This window comes from Symphalangus syndactylus, chromosome 18 (genome assembly GCF_028878055.3).
Source record: "Symphalangus syndactylus isolate Jambi chromosome 18, NHGRI_mSymSyn1-v2.1_pri, whole genome shotgun sequence".
NCBI lineage: Eukaryota > Metazoa > Chordata > Mammalia > Primates > Hylobatidae > Symphalangus > Symphalangus syndactylus.
The window spans coordinates 81,180,038-81,197,222 of NC_072440.2; the positions used below are offsets into that span (position 1 = coordinate 81,180,038).

A 17,185-nucleotide genomic window follows, 5' to 3' on the forward strand; every position below is an offset into this window, starting at 1 on the left:
GAGTTAAAAGGAAACTGGAGTATGTTAAACAAAAACTAAAGGTTAAGGTTGCAGAATCAGAACTAAGTCTGGGAGTACTTAGCTGGGGAAGAAACCGGTGGGAGTTGGAGATAGTGTCTCTGTTTACAGAGGATTTTATACACAACAGACAAGTTATTCCTTACTTAAACTAAGGTCATATTTTTAAAGTGGATTTCAAACTCAGGGACTGCAGTATAGTGGAAAACCCCTTGGCAGAGGACGGAGTAGGCTGCGACTTCTCATTTTCCATTACAACAGTAACCCATGGTCATTGCAGACATTTTGGAAAATATGGAATGGTAGAATGAAAATGAATCAACCAAAATTCTATCATGCAAAGACATCCACTGTTAACATTTCTTTCCATTCAGTATCTTTTTCCTTTGCAGAAAATGTCTTTTTAAATAGTTACTATAATACCGTATTTATATAATTTTTGTATTCTGCTTTTTTCCCTTAATGTTATACATAAGCATTTTCTGAGCAAATTTTCTAAGGCAGTTTGCTCCTTGCCGAGAGAATGGCAGATGGGTTGTAGTGTACACTTGCAGTCAAGAAGTTCATCTCTGAGAAGGAAATGAGGGGTTGAGGTCCGGGGCACGGTGCAGTGCACACTTGGCCCTTCTGTCCCCTCCTCAGGCTGTTCACCCCTCAGGACCTCTGCCTCTGACCAGACCCTTTACCTTCTCAGTTTGCTGGCCATGCACCCTGGAACTGAAGTTCCTGGGGCCCCAGGTCTCCTTGGATATTGGGGGCTGCTAGGTGAGGTCATGGTAAAGACTCAGACCTAACCCAGGAGCTCTGTGCCCAGAGCTGTGCCCAGGCCTCTATGGGTGCAGCCGCCACAGCAGTGGACTCAGTCCCCAGGGCCACTGCCCCCAAACTGATTTCATATGAGTGTGCATGTGTGTATGTGTGCACGTGTGTGTGTGCACGTGTGTGCGTGTTTTGTGTGTTGTGTTGTAAAATACATATAATGAAAGTTACCATTTTAACCTTTGAAAGTGGGCAACTGAATGATTTTAGTATATTCACAGGGTTGTGTAATCTTCACCACTACTTAATTTTAAAAGTTTTCATCACCCCCAAAGGAAAAGTTTTTATTACCGCCAAAAGGGAACCTCATACCCATTGGCAGTCACTCACTCCTCATTCTCCTCTTCTCCCTGCCCCTGGCCACTGCTAATCTGCTCTCTGTCTCAATGGATTTGCCAGTTGTGGACATTTCGTATAAATGGAATCACACAACATGTGGCCTTTTGATCCTGGTTCCTTTTGCTTGGCGTATCTTTGGGCTTTATCCATGTTGTATGAATATTGGCATACTGTTTCAAGTATGAATGCATGTATTGGCATTCATTTTCATGGCTAATAATATTCCATAGCATGTGTATACCACATTTTGTTTATCCATCCATCCATTGATGAACACCTGGGTTGTTTCTGCCTTTTTACTTTTGTGAATAGCGCGGTTATAAATATTTGTGTACAAGTTTTTGTTTGGGTCCCTGTTTTCAATTATTTAGGGTGTATATGTGAATTGCTGCTGGCTCATATGGTAATTTGATGCTTAACCTGCAGGGACATCCAGGCTGATTTTGTCCCTGCAGAATGTGTTAAGGGAGCCTTGCTTTCCTGGGGCAGTTAATGAACCTGTGAAGCCCTTTCCGTCCCAGTGGCCCCAAGTTCATCTCAGAAACCCTCTCTGAAAAGTGCTCTCCTTTCTACATCCATGGCCAGCCTTACCTGCTGATCAGGCAAAGCCTTCATCTCTTCCTTTCCGAATGTGAGCAATGTCTGCCTGCTGCCGATGCTCCTTCTCCTCCTCAGCTGAGCTCCTGGCTCCTCACCCCCACCTGAGCTAAAGCTTTTGTAGCAAAGAGAGTAGCAGAGAGACAAACCCAGGAGCCGTGGTCCAGCTCTCACCCTCCCAGGTCTGCAGTGGCCTTGTGGGCTGCAGAGGTTTTTGCTAAGACTCTGACTCTTTTAATGACCTGGAACATTTCCTCTGGGCCAGCCCTTTGGGGACAGGGAGTGAGGGCGTGAGTCAGCCTGTGTTTCCTGGTGTCTTTGTATGTGTCTTGTCTCAGAGTAGGACATGATTTGGTCCTGTGAGTGGAAGTGGAAATTTTAAGCTGTAATTGGAGTTTGGGATTTTCAAAAATAGAAAGAGATAAGAAAGAGGCTGGGCTTCAGCTGTCATCCGCTGTCCTCAGCTGGTGTTTTCCACATTGAAAACCTCCCCAATTTTCCTTCTTTTCCTTTCAATTACGTGATGATACTTGAAACAAGTACCAAGTTGGGGTTTTTTTTAAACATAAGCCAATTTTTTTTTCAGTCTCCTTATCCACATAGTTCTTTAGTGGGAAAAAAAGATTTTAAGAAACTCCAATCTCTGCAAAGCATTGGTAAATTTATATAAATCATAGCTTACACATTCTTCAAAGCCTTTTCACATGCCTTTCTCTCTTTTTTCCTCACAAAAGCCCAGTTAGAGAGGCAGGATAGTTTTACAAATAATAATTTGTCTTTCTTTTATAGATGAAAAAACAGAGTCCCCAGAGCTGGCTGATTTACTTAAGGTCACACATATTCTAGATGGCAGAATCAGAATGGGAACCCAGGTGTCCTGTCAACCCAGGTGTCCTTGTCTTTGCCCCATAATGTCACCTCCTTGAGGACTCCTCCCTGTGTTCCCCACCCCTCCCTTCAGGCCAGCTTAGAGGCCCCCAGGCTGTGTGTGTATACCCACATCAGAACCATCTACTCACCTGTCCTCACCTTCTCTAGACTGTGAGGTCTTACTCATCCTTGTACCTGCCACGATTCCTAAACCATAGTAGGTGCTCAGGAGTGCTGGTTGATCACAAGAGTGGATGTCTCTAGGAACTTTTTGATTGCCCATTCACAGTGTGGTTTTAATTACATGACTCAGTGGAGAAATGAGAGGCCTGATGGCAGGGGTGATGGATGGCCATGGGCTGATGCATTCAGCCTCTTGTAGTTGCTCCTGGTGAGGGTTGGGTAGGAGTGGGGTGGAGAGTAGGGGCTTGGATTTGCTTGGAGGAGGGGAGAGGAAGGAGTGTGGTCCAGGATCTGCAAGGGTTCCACCAGCTGCCTGCTTGAGCCTAAGCATGGACCTTGCTTTAAAGATACATCCTGCTGGGGCATGCACACAGAGAGCTCAGTGTGCCTCGGTGCTTTAATGGAGAGTCCCTCCATCCCCCAGCCTACAGGAGGAGAAGCCATCTTGTTCAGCTGTAACTGACCCACCTGCTTGCTAGCAGCACTGACACAATGTCCTTAGAGGGAGCTAATAGATGCCCTCTTTTAGCCAGCACAGATTGAACACCTGCTGCCCACCAGGCTTTGGGCCGGAGCTGAGGAATACAAAAGCGGAGCAGGTACTGACCTCCCAGGGCACTCAGAGAGGTCGTGGCCTGACTTTGGTGACTCACTTATAAAGCCTCTTGCAGGCCCATTCAAGGTCATAGCTTTATACGTACTTAGCCCCAAATATCCCTCACTACCTATCTGGCCTCCAAGACTCTCAGCCAAGCAGATACCACAACTGAGCTATGACAGGAACAATAGAAGGACAGAACCCCTCAGAGCTTACAGGCGGAGTGCACCAGAGCCTGTTGCAGCCCTGGAGGCAGAGCCCATGCATGGCTTCTGGGGAAGTCTGTGACCAAAGTAAGAAACCAGCATTTTATTTTCCATTGCAGGTTTTAAATACTGGGGAAAGATTTTTTTTAAGTCAAAGCAAAACAGGATTGCAGTCTGGGGGTCCCCAAGACTACCCTCAGGTTTAATAACTTGCTACAAGGACTGAGGACTCAGCAAAACTGTTAGAATCATGGTTATGGCTTAACTACAGTGAAAGGATACAAATTAAAACCAGCAATGGGTAAAGGTGCACAGGAAGAGTCCAGGCACAGGCTTCCAGTTGTCCTTTCCCAGTAGGTTGTACAGATACCACTTACTTCTCCTAGCAAGGTTGTGAGGCAACATCACAGAGTATTGCCAAAGGGGAAAGCTCCCCCAAGCCTCGATATCCAGGGTTTTTATTGGGTGTCAGTAAATAGACATGGCTAACTACCGTCATGGTCTCCATGCCTTTCCAGAGGTCAAGTTGAGTTGGTACCACACAGCCCAAGGTCTTCACCATAAACCACATTGTTAGCATAGTTATCTGGTGTAGCCTACAGCCCCAGGTAAACAAAGACAGTCTTCTAGGCAGGACATTCCAAGGGGTTAGAGGTTACCTCCCAGGAGCTGGGCAAGGGCCAAACGTATCTTTGGGCATAGTTAATCCTTTATTGCATAAGAGTCACAGAAGGACCTAGTACAGCTGCAGAGGCCCCAAAGCTCAAAGCAAAGGCAAAACCAAGACTTTGTCAGACATACAGAAGATATCTCTGAACTTCTGAGGTCATTTCAGAATTCAAGGAACAATTGTGTGTGTATTTGTGTGTGCATGTCCAGGTATTTGTGTGGATGGTGGTGTGTGTGCCTGCAGTATGTATCCATATGTATCCATGTATCCTGTTGACATATCCACAGACACACAATGACAGTGGCCCAAGAGCCCCAGAGGAACTGTGGCAGCTGGGCAGGTGCAGTGCTGGCTGTGAATGAACCATCTGTGACATCCCAGAGGTAGAAGTAATGCATTGAAAATGAGCATTTCTTTCCATGTGGGCCAATTGGTTTTCAGAGGCACCTTGTTACTGTCAGAATGAGTCACATGTGGGAGGCTGAGGGCCAAATTAAGTCTGTGAACTTAAAATGAGGCACTCAGTGAATCTAGAGTTTAAAAGAAGAAGACAACCTCATTTGGGGGAAAGCTTGAACCAGGAAATTAAATGGCTTCAAGGAGAAACAGAGGTTCCTGCCTGTGCTGGCCAAAGGGTGGTTGGTGCAGAGGATTGGAAAAGCAGTCCTGCCTGGTTCCCAGGGACCTGCTGGTTTTGATGGGCTGCCTGATTCCCATTTAGCTGTCCAAAAGTTTCGGTGTTCACAGCTCTTTGACACCTCTTTGGGCAATGTGGGGAGTCTTCCTCACTGCACATCAGGTACAGGGCTACTCACCCAGGAATGAGAAATTTGAAAAATATATATACAGTGGCTCGATGGCTCCAAGAAGCTGGTGACTTAGGCTTGCATATTTTGAAAATGTTTCCTGCGTGATCTTGATGCTGTAGATGGGGTGGCCTGAGGGACGTAGCAACTAATGAGGCTGGAAAGCTAGAGACAGGCCTGTTCTTGATGGTTTGGGATGCTATGCTAAGGAGTTTGTACTTTATCTTAGAGGCAGTTAAAGTTTTTTAGTAGCTGAGTGGCAGAGTCAGATTTGCAAATCAGAAAGACAACTTTGGCAGCCATATGTTGAATAAAAGGAGAAGAGCGGGAGATAGAGTGGGGTTGGGTTTTGGAGTCCACTGTAGTACTCCAGGCTAGAGGGGATGGAGGAGAGGCAGGCTGAACTCAAAGAGCAGTTTTGGAGTTAGAACCAGCAGGATTTGGTCTGGTTGATGGGCTGGGTGAAGCTTCTTCATTTAGTGCTGTGGGGAGGGGAGACAGGTGATGATTCTGTTAACAGAAATAGGGAACTTAAGGAAGGGAGCATGTTTGGGGAGAAGACAATGAAGCCAACCTTTGAAGGGTGAGTGAAATTCACATGGAGGTGGCCAATGGCATATTGTATCTGAGTCTGGAAGCTAACAGGAAAGTCGGGGCCTGGTACAAATTTGTGACTATTCATCTGCAGGGGACAATTAAAGTTAGGACTCTGGGAGATGCTATTCATCAACTTATCCATGAACCACAGGCCTAGAATGAAGCACCATGGGTGTACAGTTTTGCTTCTTGGGGCTGCAGTCTTGGGGTCACCTTCCCAGCTGTATCAGTCCATTCTCACATTGCTATAAAGAAATACGAGAGACTGGGTAATTTATAAAAGAAATGAGGTTTAATTGGCTCGTGGTTCCACAGGCTGTACAGGAAGCATGATGCTGGCATCTGTTCAGCTTCGGAGGAGACCTCAGGAAACTTACAAGCATGGCAGAAGGTGAAGGGGGAGCAGGCTGGTCACATGGCCAGAGCAGGAGCAACAGAGCAAATGAGTGGGGAGGTGCCACACACTTTTAAACAACCAGATCTCACAAGAAGAACACACTTGCTATCCCCAGAACAGCACCAAGGGGATGGTGCTAAACAGAAATCCACCCTCGTGATCCAGTCACCTCCCACCAGGCCCCACATCCAACACTGGGGACTGCAGTTTGACATGAGATTTGATTGGGGACACAGATCCAAACCTTATCACCAGCTGACTCTGTCCTCTGCCTCCTAGAGCCCCACTCATGGTGAAGGCCTTCTGGAGCCCCTTCTTCTCGATTTCCCCTTTCTGGGTGTGCAGTACTCCCCAGCCAGCCTCCATCATGTCCACCTTTCTTAGATGGCCACTGTGGCAGGGAGGTCCCAGCAGTCAAGGAAAACCTCTTAGCATTTTAGGCATCAGAACTGGAGAGGTCCCATTGCCCAGTACCCCCTTTTATAGATGGAAAAATTAAGATCCAGAGATGAAAGGGCTCTATGAAGGCCACAAAACTCATCTCTGGCACTACCCTCATGAGGCCATCCCAAGCTCCCTGACTCCCAGCTGGGCTCCTCTCCATAAGCTGAGTGCGGGTCTGTTGTCTTACAGGACTACACGCGGGTGGTGTGCCCTGTGATCGATATCATTAACCTGGACACCTTCACCTACATCGAGTCTGCCTCGGAGCTCAGAGGGGGTGAGTTGGGCTAACACCTCCTCCCCAGTAAGGATTTTCTTTTCCTCCCAGTCACTGCTTTTAAGTGGGGAGAGTGAAGGAAAAGCTCTTAGTGGCTTGTCGAGAAAGCTCAGCCTGCAACCTGCACTATAATTACCTTAGCTTGGCCCTTACCACCAGGACTATGGATGGAAGCGCTAGGGGGTGGGCAGGATGCTCCCAGCACCCAGAGCTCCAGCTCTAAGACAGGGCTCACCCCACTTACGTCCAAAAACGTGATGGGAGCAAGGATTGTTCTGATGCCAGCAGCGGGCACCACCCTCTCCTAGAGACGTGATTATTCTGTTAACAGGAGTAGGGACCTTAGGGAAGGGAGCGTGTTTGGGGAGACCCACCCCAGCTCTCCACATAGGGCCCACTGTTGCCCCCACTGCAAGAATGACTTTTAGGTGGCTCAGGTAGTTTAGGAGCGTCTCGCAAACCTCCTGCTCACACCTTCCTGAGACTCAGTGCCAAGGCCCACATTCCATGACTGTCCATCCTGTCACCCTCGGCCCCTACCCCTAGGCTCTTTATCCTCTGCCCCTTATTTCTAACCCTACACAGCAGAGAAGGCTCAGAGAGGCAGTAGTGGGTAGAGGAAGAACAGGAAGCTGTGAACAGAGCTTTGGCAGCCATGCTGCTGATCAGCCTAGGGAAACCTGCAATCCCAGGGACCGGCCTCTTTGAGACCTGCCTCTCCAGGACCTGGGTACATTCATGACCTTCTAGAGAAGGTGCAGAATGAGCAAGTGCTTTTGAGAGACCAAAGCAGGTGGGTTGGTGCTGTGTTGTAGGGTTTGACTGGAGCCTCCACTTCCAGTGGGAGCAGCTCTCCCCAGAGCAGAAGGCTCGGCGCCTGGACCCCACGGAGCCCATCCGGTAAGTGGGAAGGGTCCGTGCAGGGGTGGGCAGACCGTCGCCACTGGATCCTGTCAAGTGTAGGGAGGTGCTCAATATCAGATGTCAAAGCATCAAGCAGACAAAGGGAGCCCTTTGCCAGGCCATCTCCGCTTTTGCCTTTATTTTAGGAGGTTTCTATCCTCTTGGGGACTTCTCGCTGAGGGGATGGGGGCCAGCAGAGGCCTGTGCTGAGGTGTGCTGCCCGCCCTCACACATGCCATGATGTCCCTGTGCCTCCTGCTAATGTTGGAGCCCAACATTGGTTGAGTGATCCCATTCGGCCTCTAGTGAGGGGAAAGATGGACCTTTAGGGCCAGGAGCAAAGTCCCAGGGTCTTGGACATCAGGATTCAGCCCAGGGATGTTGAGTCAGCCGCTGCTATAAGTGGAGACCAATATGAAGGTCACTGTGATGTATTCATAAGCACAGCTGCCCTGTTTTCTGCAGGAACATGACAGTGGCATGAACTCTGGCAGCTTTGCCAGGCTGTGGGTGGCTTTGTCCTGACCTACATTCTCTCCCAGGCCCCACTGTGACCCATAGCATATTGTGGCTAGGGCTTTGCACGGGGCCTGGGGACCAACTGCAGGCTTGGGGTAGAGTAGAGCATAATGGTCACCACACAGGGGAGCCTGTGGTCTCAGCTTCAAGAGTGATGGTCTTGGTGTCCTACCTACTGGACAGTAAACCCGTCCCAGGCCTCTTGGGAATACTTAAGCTAAAACAAACCTGCCTCAGGTGGGGCAGCAGGAGGATAAGAAGTGCACGGATAGATACATAGGCCACTGGATTTCTCAGTCCAGATTAGGGATGCCCAGGACTAGCCAAAGGCATCTCTGTGTCTCTGGTGTTGCCACATAGTAAGTATTTAATCAGTTTTGTTGCACTGGCTTAAGTCAAATTGAGGACAAAGGGACTAGCAAGAGCTAAGAATGGAATATGAATGGTGACCTTCCAAATGGGGGTGGGGACTCTGAGAACTCTACTGTGGGGTAGGACCTTGGTCTCATCTACCTGACGGCCCCTCCTTGCTCCTCCAGGCTTCTCTATTTGGAGAGATACCAAGAGGAAAATTGGAGCCAGATGGTACCCAGGACAAAGTCCTTCATTTCTAAAGGGAGAGGGAGGAGGAGCTTCTTATTATGCTGAGCATCACACAGCTCACATCAGCTTCTCACCAGGGGCAGTGCATGGTGTGGGCGTGGGAAGAGCAAAGGGTCAAGGTGATGCTGTGCAGCTCCCATGGGGTTTTCCTGCCACTGTCCCAGGGGTGGCATTCTCAGGACAGGTTCTCTTCTTGTGGGGTAGCTCTGCTCATCAGAGGGCACTTGTTTCCCAGGATGAAGCCAGTTCTCAGGGAACAGCAGGATGTGGCAGCATCAGGAGACCTGGGCTTCTGACCAGCTGTCCATCAATTACTTGTTGGATATGGAAGAAAACTCCCTTCACCCTCTGGATCCACTGACCGGGGGCCAGGTCTTTGAGGGCTTGCCCACCTATCCAGCCACTGATTATTAGCTTGGAATCTGCTGCCCTCCTGCCTTCCTCGGTAGCCCCTTTTCAGGCATTTCTCTGGCATCTCTCCAGGGAAGGTTGGGGACTGGGGCGAAGAAAAGGAAAAAAATATGAGGGTGTGTGAGTTTGCTAGGGCTGCTGTAACAGCATATCACACACGGGGCTGCTTGAACAACAGAAATATATCGTCCCGCAGTTCTGGAGGAGAGGTCTGAGATCAAGGTGTCCAAAGGGTTGCTTCCTTCTGAGGGCTGTTCTAGGCCTCTCTCCTTGGCCGGTAGATGGCCATGTCTTCCCTGTATCTCTTCACATCCTCTTCCTTCTGTGTGTCTGTCTCTGCGTCCAAATTTCCCCTTTTTATAAGGACACCAGTCATATTGGGCTCATTACCTCATTTTAACTTGATCACCTCTGTAAAGACTTTGTCTCCAATTACAGTCACATTCTAAGATACTGGGAGTTAGAACTCCAGCATATCTTTTTAAGAAAGAATTCAACCCATAACAGGCATAGAGAGGAAAAAAAGAGGAGAGAGAGCCCAGTTTCAGGAAGCAGATGAGCTGCTACCAAGTGCCGCCTCAGCCCTTCTCCTCCGCGTGGTCGGTAGCCCACTGTCCCTTCTCCCAGTAACAGAGCTCCCAAGAGAGCCCTGCTGTGCAGAGCCTGTGGAAGAGGCTGGGGGAAGCTCCCTGGGTCATCAGAATAGCAGGGGTCCTGAGTGAGCCCTGTGTCCCCATGGGAGATATGCTAATGAGTGAATTTACCTGTCTGCAAGGTCAGGAGATTTACAATCACAGGAAAAACCCTGGAGCTTGTTCTCATTTTAGGTAACTGGAAAATGTACTGGCCCTTCTCGAGAGGAACAGAAATGGAAAGAAAATGAGAGTTTTCTTCCCCCAGTGGGGTTTTCTTTCCCCAAATGGGAAATGGGTGTTCCAGACTCAAGGGGCCGAAGAATTTGAGAGTGATCTCCCCACTAGAACTGATTCCCTCTCTTTTTCTTCCAAATGCACAGGACTCCTATCATAGCTGGAGGGCTCTTCGTGATCGACAAAGCTTGGTTTGATTACCTGGGGAAATATGATATGGACATGGACATCTGGGGTGGGGAGAACTTTGGTGAGTCCCTGCCTCTGCATCCTGACCTATGCTGTTCTATACACCCTGGGGGCTGGGGCGGGGACCTCTGTGGTTTTGGATCCAACACCAAGCTGTCAGAGAGTCACACGTGCTTGGGATGAGGTCTTGGGAGACGGTGAGTTACTCTTTTGGGGGAAAGCAGGTAGGGTGCCAAAGGAATAGTTGTTGGAGGGTGTTGATAACAAAGGAATCTCTCCATGGGGCTGCATGGATGTTGAGGACCAGGGAAACATGCTCTGACAGACTGTTAGGGGAAAGCTGAGATGCAACAGCCAGGAAGACCAAGGAGGAACACCAAGTCTGAGGGGTCAGATACAGGCTTGAGCTAGCAGTGATGCATTTGAAAATTTGCAGTTGGAAGGAGCTTGAAGAAAAAGAATGAGGAACAGGAACAACAGTGACATCCATTAACATCCATTAAAGTCTGTTGGCTTCTTTGATTGCAACACACAGTTTTGGGTAATGAGGAGGGTCTGGGGATATTTTGCCCTTATCTTATAGTGGGAGAGGAAGGAGTGAGGGAATGGGGCTGGGTTATAGGACCCAAAACTGTACAAACAGATGGTTGGATCTGGTCGTGGTGGTTTAGAGCTGAGGCTTGCAGCCACAGGAGAAACTGCGCAGTCAGAAAGACCCATTCCATCTAGTTAGTGATACTTAATACCTCATTTCCTTTGTGTATTAAAGGTGTTAATGTCAGGATACTAGCTCTACTTCTTGGGGTTGTTAAAAGCCATTGAAGTAAGTGTGTAAAATCTTGGCACCATGCAGGTATAATACATGTCAGTTCCCTCCAGCAGGTGAGACCTAGGAGATCACTAGGATAGAAGCTGCACGAGGGCAGGGGTTGGGGTCCATTTTGCTCCTGGCTGTCTCCAGTGCTTAGCATAGTGGCTGCCAGGTAGGAGGCCCTCTGTAACTATTTGTTGAATGAACACATCACAGTAGAGTAAAAGGGAGCCTCCCAAAGTGTCAGGACCCTCCCCTCTCTGGGCACCGTGGCACATGTCTGGCGTGGGCTCTCTGAGGAGGGGCACAGGCCAAGAGAATGATCCATGGGGCACATCCCAGCATTTAGCAGTAATCCGTGCATAGTCTGCTGCCATTGTTTTCTCCTGTTTCTGCCTCCAGGGTGTTTTATGGCTTTCTCCCTCAGTCACTAAGAGTTATTTCCTGGAAATTTATGGCTTCTGGCCTGACCCACAGCATCTGTTCTCCCAAACTGGGCAGTGTAGACAAATGCATCAGAAAAGTCAGTCTCCTGCCATACAGGGTCCAGAAGGGATGCCCAGCAAACAAAACAGAAAAACACCCCAACACCCACACAAAATCGAATCCCTTCCCTGGGACCTAGCCCACGAAGGCCTTCTGGAATGTGATAGGGGGCCGTTGGTGTGGGGTTCGAGGCTGGGTCTGCCTCCCCCAGCCCAGGAGAACTTGGAGCAGGTGGACCTTTGGTGTTCTCAGTGGGGCAGGGACTTCTCTCTTATGGGGTGGAGCCCATTTTTATGTCTTGACAACCTCGGTATTTCTTATAGTTAGTGATTTGTTCCAGCCTTTCTCTCAGCCATCAGATGAATCCTCTCTACAGCATTTCTTATAGACAGCAGCCATCCAATCTCTGCTGAAATGCTTCTTATAATGATGCATTCGCTATTTCACAGTTTGGCATATTCTGTTGTAGATAAATTTTTTGTTGAACTATTAGAGAATTCTTCTAAGTCGAAGCCTAGCTACCCCATCTTCTGTCTATCGGGGCTTGTACTGCCCTCTTGAACTGCACAAAGTATGATTCTTCTTCCACATGGAAGTTCTATTTGGATTCAGGCAGCATGAATTTCAAGGATGGCACAGTCTGGTCCATTTTGGTATTGGTAGCAATACCTTTCCTTGCAGCAATGTTAACACACATCTGCTCAAATCAAGTAGCAATCTCATCTAGCTGGCTTCCAACTCTTTTGGCATCAACAAGGGCTGATTGGAATAGAGAAGTTGGAGAGGGTGCTGGGAGGTGTGGGAGAGACATTTACAATCCATCACAAAATTTTTAAACCACAAAAAAAGCACTGCCAACAGCTATCACAGGAAACACTTCATTTTACCCCACCCCAACATTCCATTATGTTATAGCCAACTAACAGTACTTTGAAAGCCATTTCTGGATTTTTTTTTTTTTTTTTGGCATTTTATATGCCAGAAAATGCAGTGCTTTTCCAGTGGTGGCTGTATCACGTGGACAGTGTCACATCTGCCGGTGGGGATAACAAGGCACCTGAGTACATGAAGGGGGAATTTGAAAGAGGGTTCCCGTGAAGATCAGGGATTTGGATGGGGTGTATGAGTGATGCTCCAGCTGTGAAGGGGAGATGGCACTAAGGGGTGAAGAAAGGAGTCCTGGCTCCAGAGTGTGGCAGGAGGGGCCTCCTATCCACCAAGTCACCAAGTCCTGCAGATCAACTGCCCTACAGCATCACTCACATCCGTCACCTTCTCTCCATCTGCTCCAATACTCTCCTCAGTGGTCCTCCATCTCTATTGTACTATCGAATCTGAGCTCTCACACCCCTGCCAAAGTGCTTGTTTTGAAATGCACACCTCCCCACCCCTTCCGGGCCTGGCATTCTCAGTGGCTCCCTTTTGTCCTAAGGGGAGACTCACACTCCTCAGCTGGATCCCTCCCTCCCATGGCCTTGCCTGCCTCTCCAGCCTCATCAGCCTGCTCCTGCCTCAGCCTTAGGTCCAGAGGTACCAACAGAACCTCCCACTCTTCCCAGAGTGAGTCCAACCCACTATTAGGACCTAGCTTCCCTTTTCCACCAAACTTACTCTGCTGCAGAAGCTGAGCCTCTGCAGGACTCAGCCCCGGGGCCACCTCCTCTAGAACCAGGAAGCTTTCCCTGCCCTACCTCTGGCCCACCCTCTCCCTCATTCTGCACCCTTCAGCACCAGGTTCTCTTCTCCATCACTGCACTGAGCCCTTGTGTGTGTTTGTCTCTTTCTTCTTCTGTGCCTGCCGCCCAGCCTTCTACCAAACCTGGGGCTCCTTACAGGCAAAATCATTCATCTGACTTCTCATTCTTGAGCCAGCAGTGGTAGAAACTACTCACTAAATATGGGTTCAAAAAGCCAGGACTGAATGGGAATGGGATTCAAGATGGGAAGGGCAATGTATATGAGGCTCCATTTAAAATAAGTTTCATTGGATTAAATGGAGCCCTAGAGAAACATGTTTAAGGGCTTCCCTTTAAATACGAGAATAATAGCAGCTGGTAGAGACATCTTTCCTTTCTAAGTAATAGAATTTCTGTGTGTTCTAGACATGTTTGTATATGTTGTGTTGTCTTTATTTCACAGCACAAAGATGCATGAGATGATTGGGACAGGCTGTGGCCAGAGTGTCTGTGACCTACACAACAGGACATGGACCCTGCCCTACCCCATCTTGATTTTCATGGGTTAGAAGCAGCCACTGATGGATTGGCTGCCATGGCCATGTGAAAGCTGTGTCTCATACACTCACATGCCCTGACCTCAGTGCCACCATTTCCAAAGTATTTCTAAGGTGAGCTGAATAGTTTTGATCATTACATGTGCATTTCAGCCTATGAGCAGATGTTAGGGAAATGTGGCTTTTAAATTTTTTTTTCAGAAGTTGATTTGCATTAAAATTGGATGCTTAAACTGCAATTTACATAACACAGTGTACATGTAATGTATCTACTTTGAGCTGCATCCTACTTTTAGCTTTTGGTCTTTATAGATAAAAGGAATCTGATAGAGAGACAGTGCGTGTGTGTGTGTGTGTGTGTGTGTGTGTGTGTGTAAAAGGAATCTGTTGCCCTAGTATAAAGTCTGTGTGTGTGTGTGTGTGTGTTTGTAGGGGAGTGTATGTGTGTAGGAAGGGTGTGTGTGTGTGTGTGTAGGTATGTAAGTGGTGCATATTTCCAAAAAGGAGCCCTTGGCACATATATGAAGGGCGAATATGGGATTCCTGAATTTAGAATGGGGGATTTCCAAAGCACAGCAGGCACAAAAGGCTGCTGAGAAGAGAGAGGTGAGTTGGGGCCCAGAGAGGAACTACCACCACCTGCTGTCCCAGAATGTAGTCAGGGACATCAGGCTATGCCAGGCTCAGCTCTCCTGAGTGTGTAAGTATGTGTGTGGCAGGGGGAGGGTAGGTGGATGTGTTATGGGAAGAATGTGGGCTGTGGAATCAGGTAGGCCTCAGTTTAAATCCTATAATCATCACTAAGCATTCATAGGCCTGAGTTTAAATCCTGTAATCATCGCTATGCATCCTTGGGAAAGTTACTTCACCTCACTGAGCCTGTTTCTAAGTCTTTAAAGTGGATACTGATCCCTGTAGTAGGGAGAACAGCCCCCACAAAGATGTCCACACCGTAATCCCTGGAACCTGTCAAGATGTTACGTTACATAGCAAAGGGATTTCCCAGATGTGTTTGGGGTCATTAATCAGTGACCTGAAGGTAGGAGATTATCCTGGCTTTTCTGAGTGCACCCAATTTAAACACTTGAGCCCTTAAAAGTAGAGAACTTTCTCAGGCTGGAGGCAGAAGAGAAGTAGCAGATGAAACCAGAGAGATATGAAGCCCGAGAGGTACTGACCACGGCTGCTGGAGGGGGCGACATGGAAGTAGCTGAGAGAGGCCCCAAGTTGACAGCCAGGTGGAAAAGGGAACCTCAGTCCTGCAACCCCAAGGAAAACTGAGTTCTGCAGACAACCTGAATGAGCTTGAAAGTGGATTCATCTTCAGAGCCTTCAGAAAGAAGCCATCCTGTTGACACCTTGATTTCAGTCTGAGACCCTAAGCAGAGGGCTCCGCCAAACCCACCCACTAAGTTTGTGGGGATTTGTTATTGCAGCAATGGAAAATGGTAGTAGGTCCCACGTCACAGGGCTGTTGCGAAGATTAATTAGATAATGAAAGTGTCTGTGCTCCACCAGGGTGAGCTGCCTTCTCTTTCAGAGAGCAAGGTTTGTTAAACGAGGATTATGTGTGACCTGCTGGAGTTGTTTATTCCTTGACTTTCTCTTTCAGCCTCACCGTTTCCATGGTTGGTGGCTCAAGATTAGGGACATGGCGTCATCTGAGAAGAGCACCCAAGTGTGATAGAAAGTCAGCTTTTCCCCCAGATGGAGAGTAAAGCTAATGCAGTCAGCACTCTGTTCCTTGTCTGGGCTACTGGCTAAAGCCCCATGCCCAAGACAGACCCCTTGAGGCCGTCCTTTCCTGCTGCTTCTCAACTTCCCTAAGTGTAATTGAGTCCCCCATCAGACACTAGTTTGCTCTGTTTGCATAGAGAATATGGAAAGATAAAGGTGTCACCTGGCATTTGCAGTCGTGTGGGCATTGCAGATCATGGCATGCCTGTGGTCAGTATTTGTCTAGAGTAAGAGGTGTGGATGGAGACCTGATTGTCCCAGCTGTGGGTGAAATGCAGTTTTGCTCACAGATTCAAGGCGATGTTTTGTGGGCCAATAAGATTATCTCTACCCAAGTCCATTCATTCATTAAAGAGTAATAACAGAGCTTGCTTTCTAGCCCAGTAGATGCTGGGAACTTAAAAATTACTGAAAGGCAAGGTTCCCCGTTGTACATAAATATGTGTGGACTTACGAATGACAATAGCCAGGTGAGTGTCTGTTTCTCAGACAGAGGTTTAAAATTGGCCAAAAGTAGAATGGACAATGCTATTGTATACACACAATACACACACACACACATACATTATATGAGGCTCCATTTAAAATGTGGTACCGACGTGTAATAATTCTCTTTGCCTTTGTTTAGAAGCCAGGCTATAAAATGAAATTAGAACCTTGACCAGTATGGCCAAGCAGTGGCATATGAATAGTCATGGTTTGCTTCCTGGAGAGAAAGCTGCCCCTTCTCCCCTGAATTCCTGTCCACCATTCATGGGCTTGCCAGGTAGAAGTTGTTCTGGTGAAGGGCTAGGACCCTGGGAGGGGTGGTAAGAACTACTGATCAGCTGATGGAGAGACAAAAGGAAAGAGGGGGGGAAGGGAGGGTGGGAGGGCAATTTGCTCTCAAATATTTACCTGACGCTTAAAGAAAGTAAGATTATAACAGTGCCCCCGATGAGGATGGAATGCTTACACATCTGCATGCCTAGAATTCAAAGTGGATTTGGGTCTCCGTAAGGCGGCATTCATCACCAGGGAGATTATGTGGGCGCTGACTCAGCAAGAACCCCCAGCAAACTCCCTACACAATTTTTTTTGTTCCCTCCTCCCTCACTTCAGAGATGATGACTCTGCAGGTGCTGCAGCCTCAAAGATCAGAGGCCCTAAGCTATACCTGGAAGGTCCGCTGCCTCACACATGAATCTACAGCACTTCCGATAGCACTTGTGCAAGCCCCCTTCACAGGACCTCAGGACTGCAAGACTGTCCCAAAGGTCTCAGCAGATATTACGAACCACCAGGCCTGGCCTGCAATCCTGAGAGGATACACATCATTTCCTTGAAGTCGGTGATGTAGATAAGGATAGAGCACCTGTATACCCCAGATTTTAAATAACCCATACTGTCATCCCTATAAATCATCACACTAATCTGAAAACTCCAAGCTGCATCCCTCAGACTGCCTCTTGACTCTGGCAGCAGCACAGCGATCCATGTCAAGACATGTGCCTCCAATAATTCCAGACATAACCATCTGAACTCCAGAGTAGAGACACTCTTAACTCATCTCGGCTGCGGGTTCCTCTGGGTGGCAGCAGCCAGCCTGAAGGAGACCTGAGAT

At 48.1% G+C, this 17,185-nt stretch overlaps 1 protein-coding gene across 5 annotated transcripts in view; it reads left to right on the forward strand.

The window, feature by feature from the left end:
• Positions 1-17,185, forward strand: part of GALNT14 (polypeptide N-acetylgalactosaminyltransferase 14) — a 232,784-nt gene that overhangs the window by 189,996 nt on the left and 25,603 nt on the right. For all 5 annotated transcript variants that reach the window (XM_055252509.2, XM_055252515.2, XM_055252511.2 and 2 more), the window contains exons 7-9: positions 6,734-6,821; positions 7,637-7,721; positions 10,273-10,376. In XM_055252509.2, the coding sequence (XP_055108484.1) occupies positions 6,734-6,821; positions 7,637-7,721; positions 10,273-10,376 (277 nt within the window). The remainder of the gene's footprint in view (positions 1-6,733; positions 6,822-7,636; positions 7,722-10,272; positions 10,377-17,185) is intronic.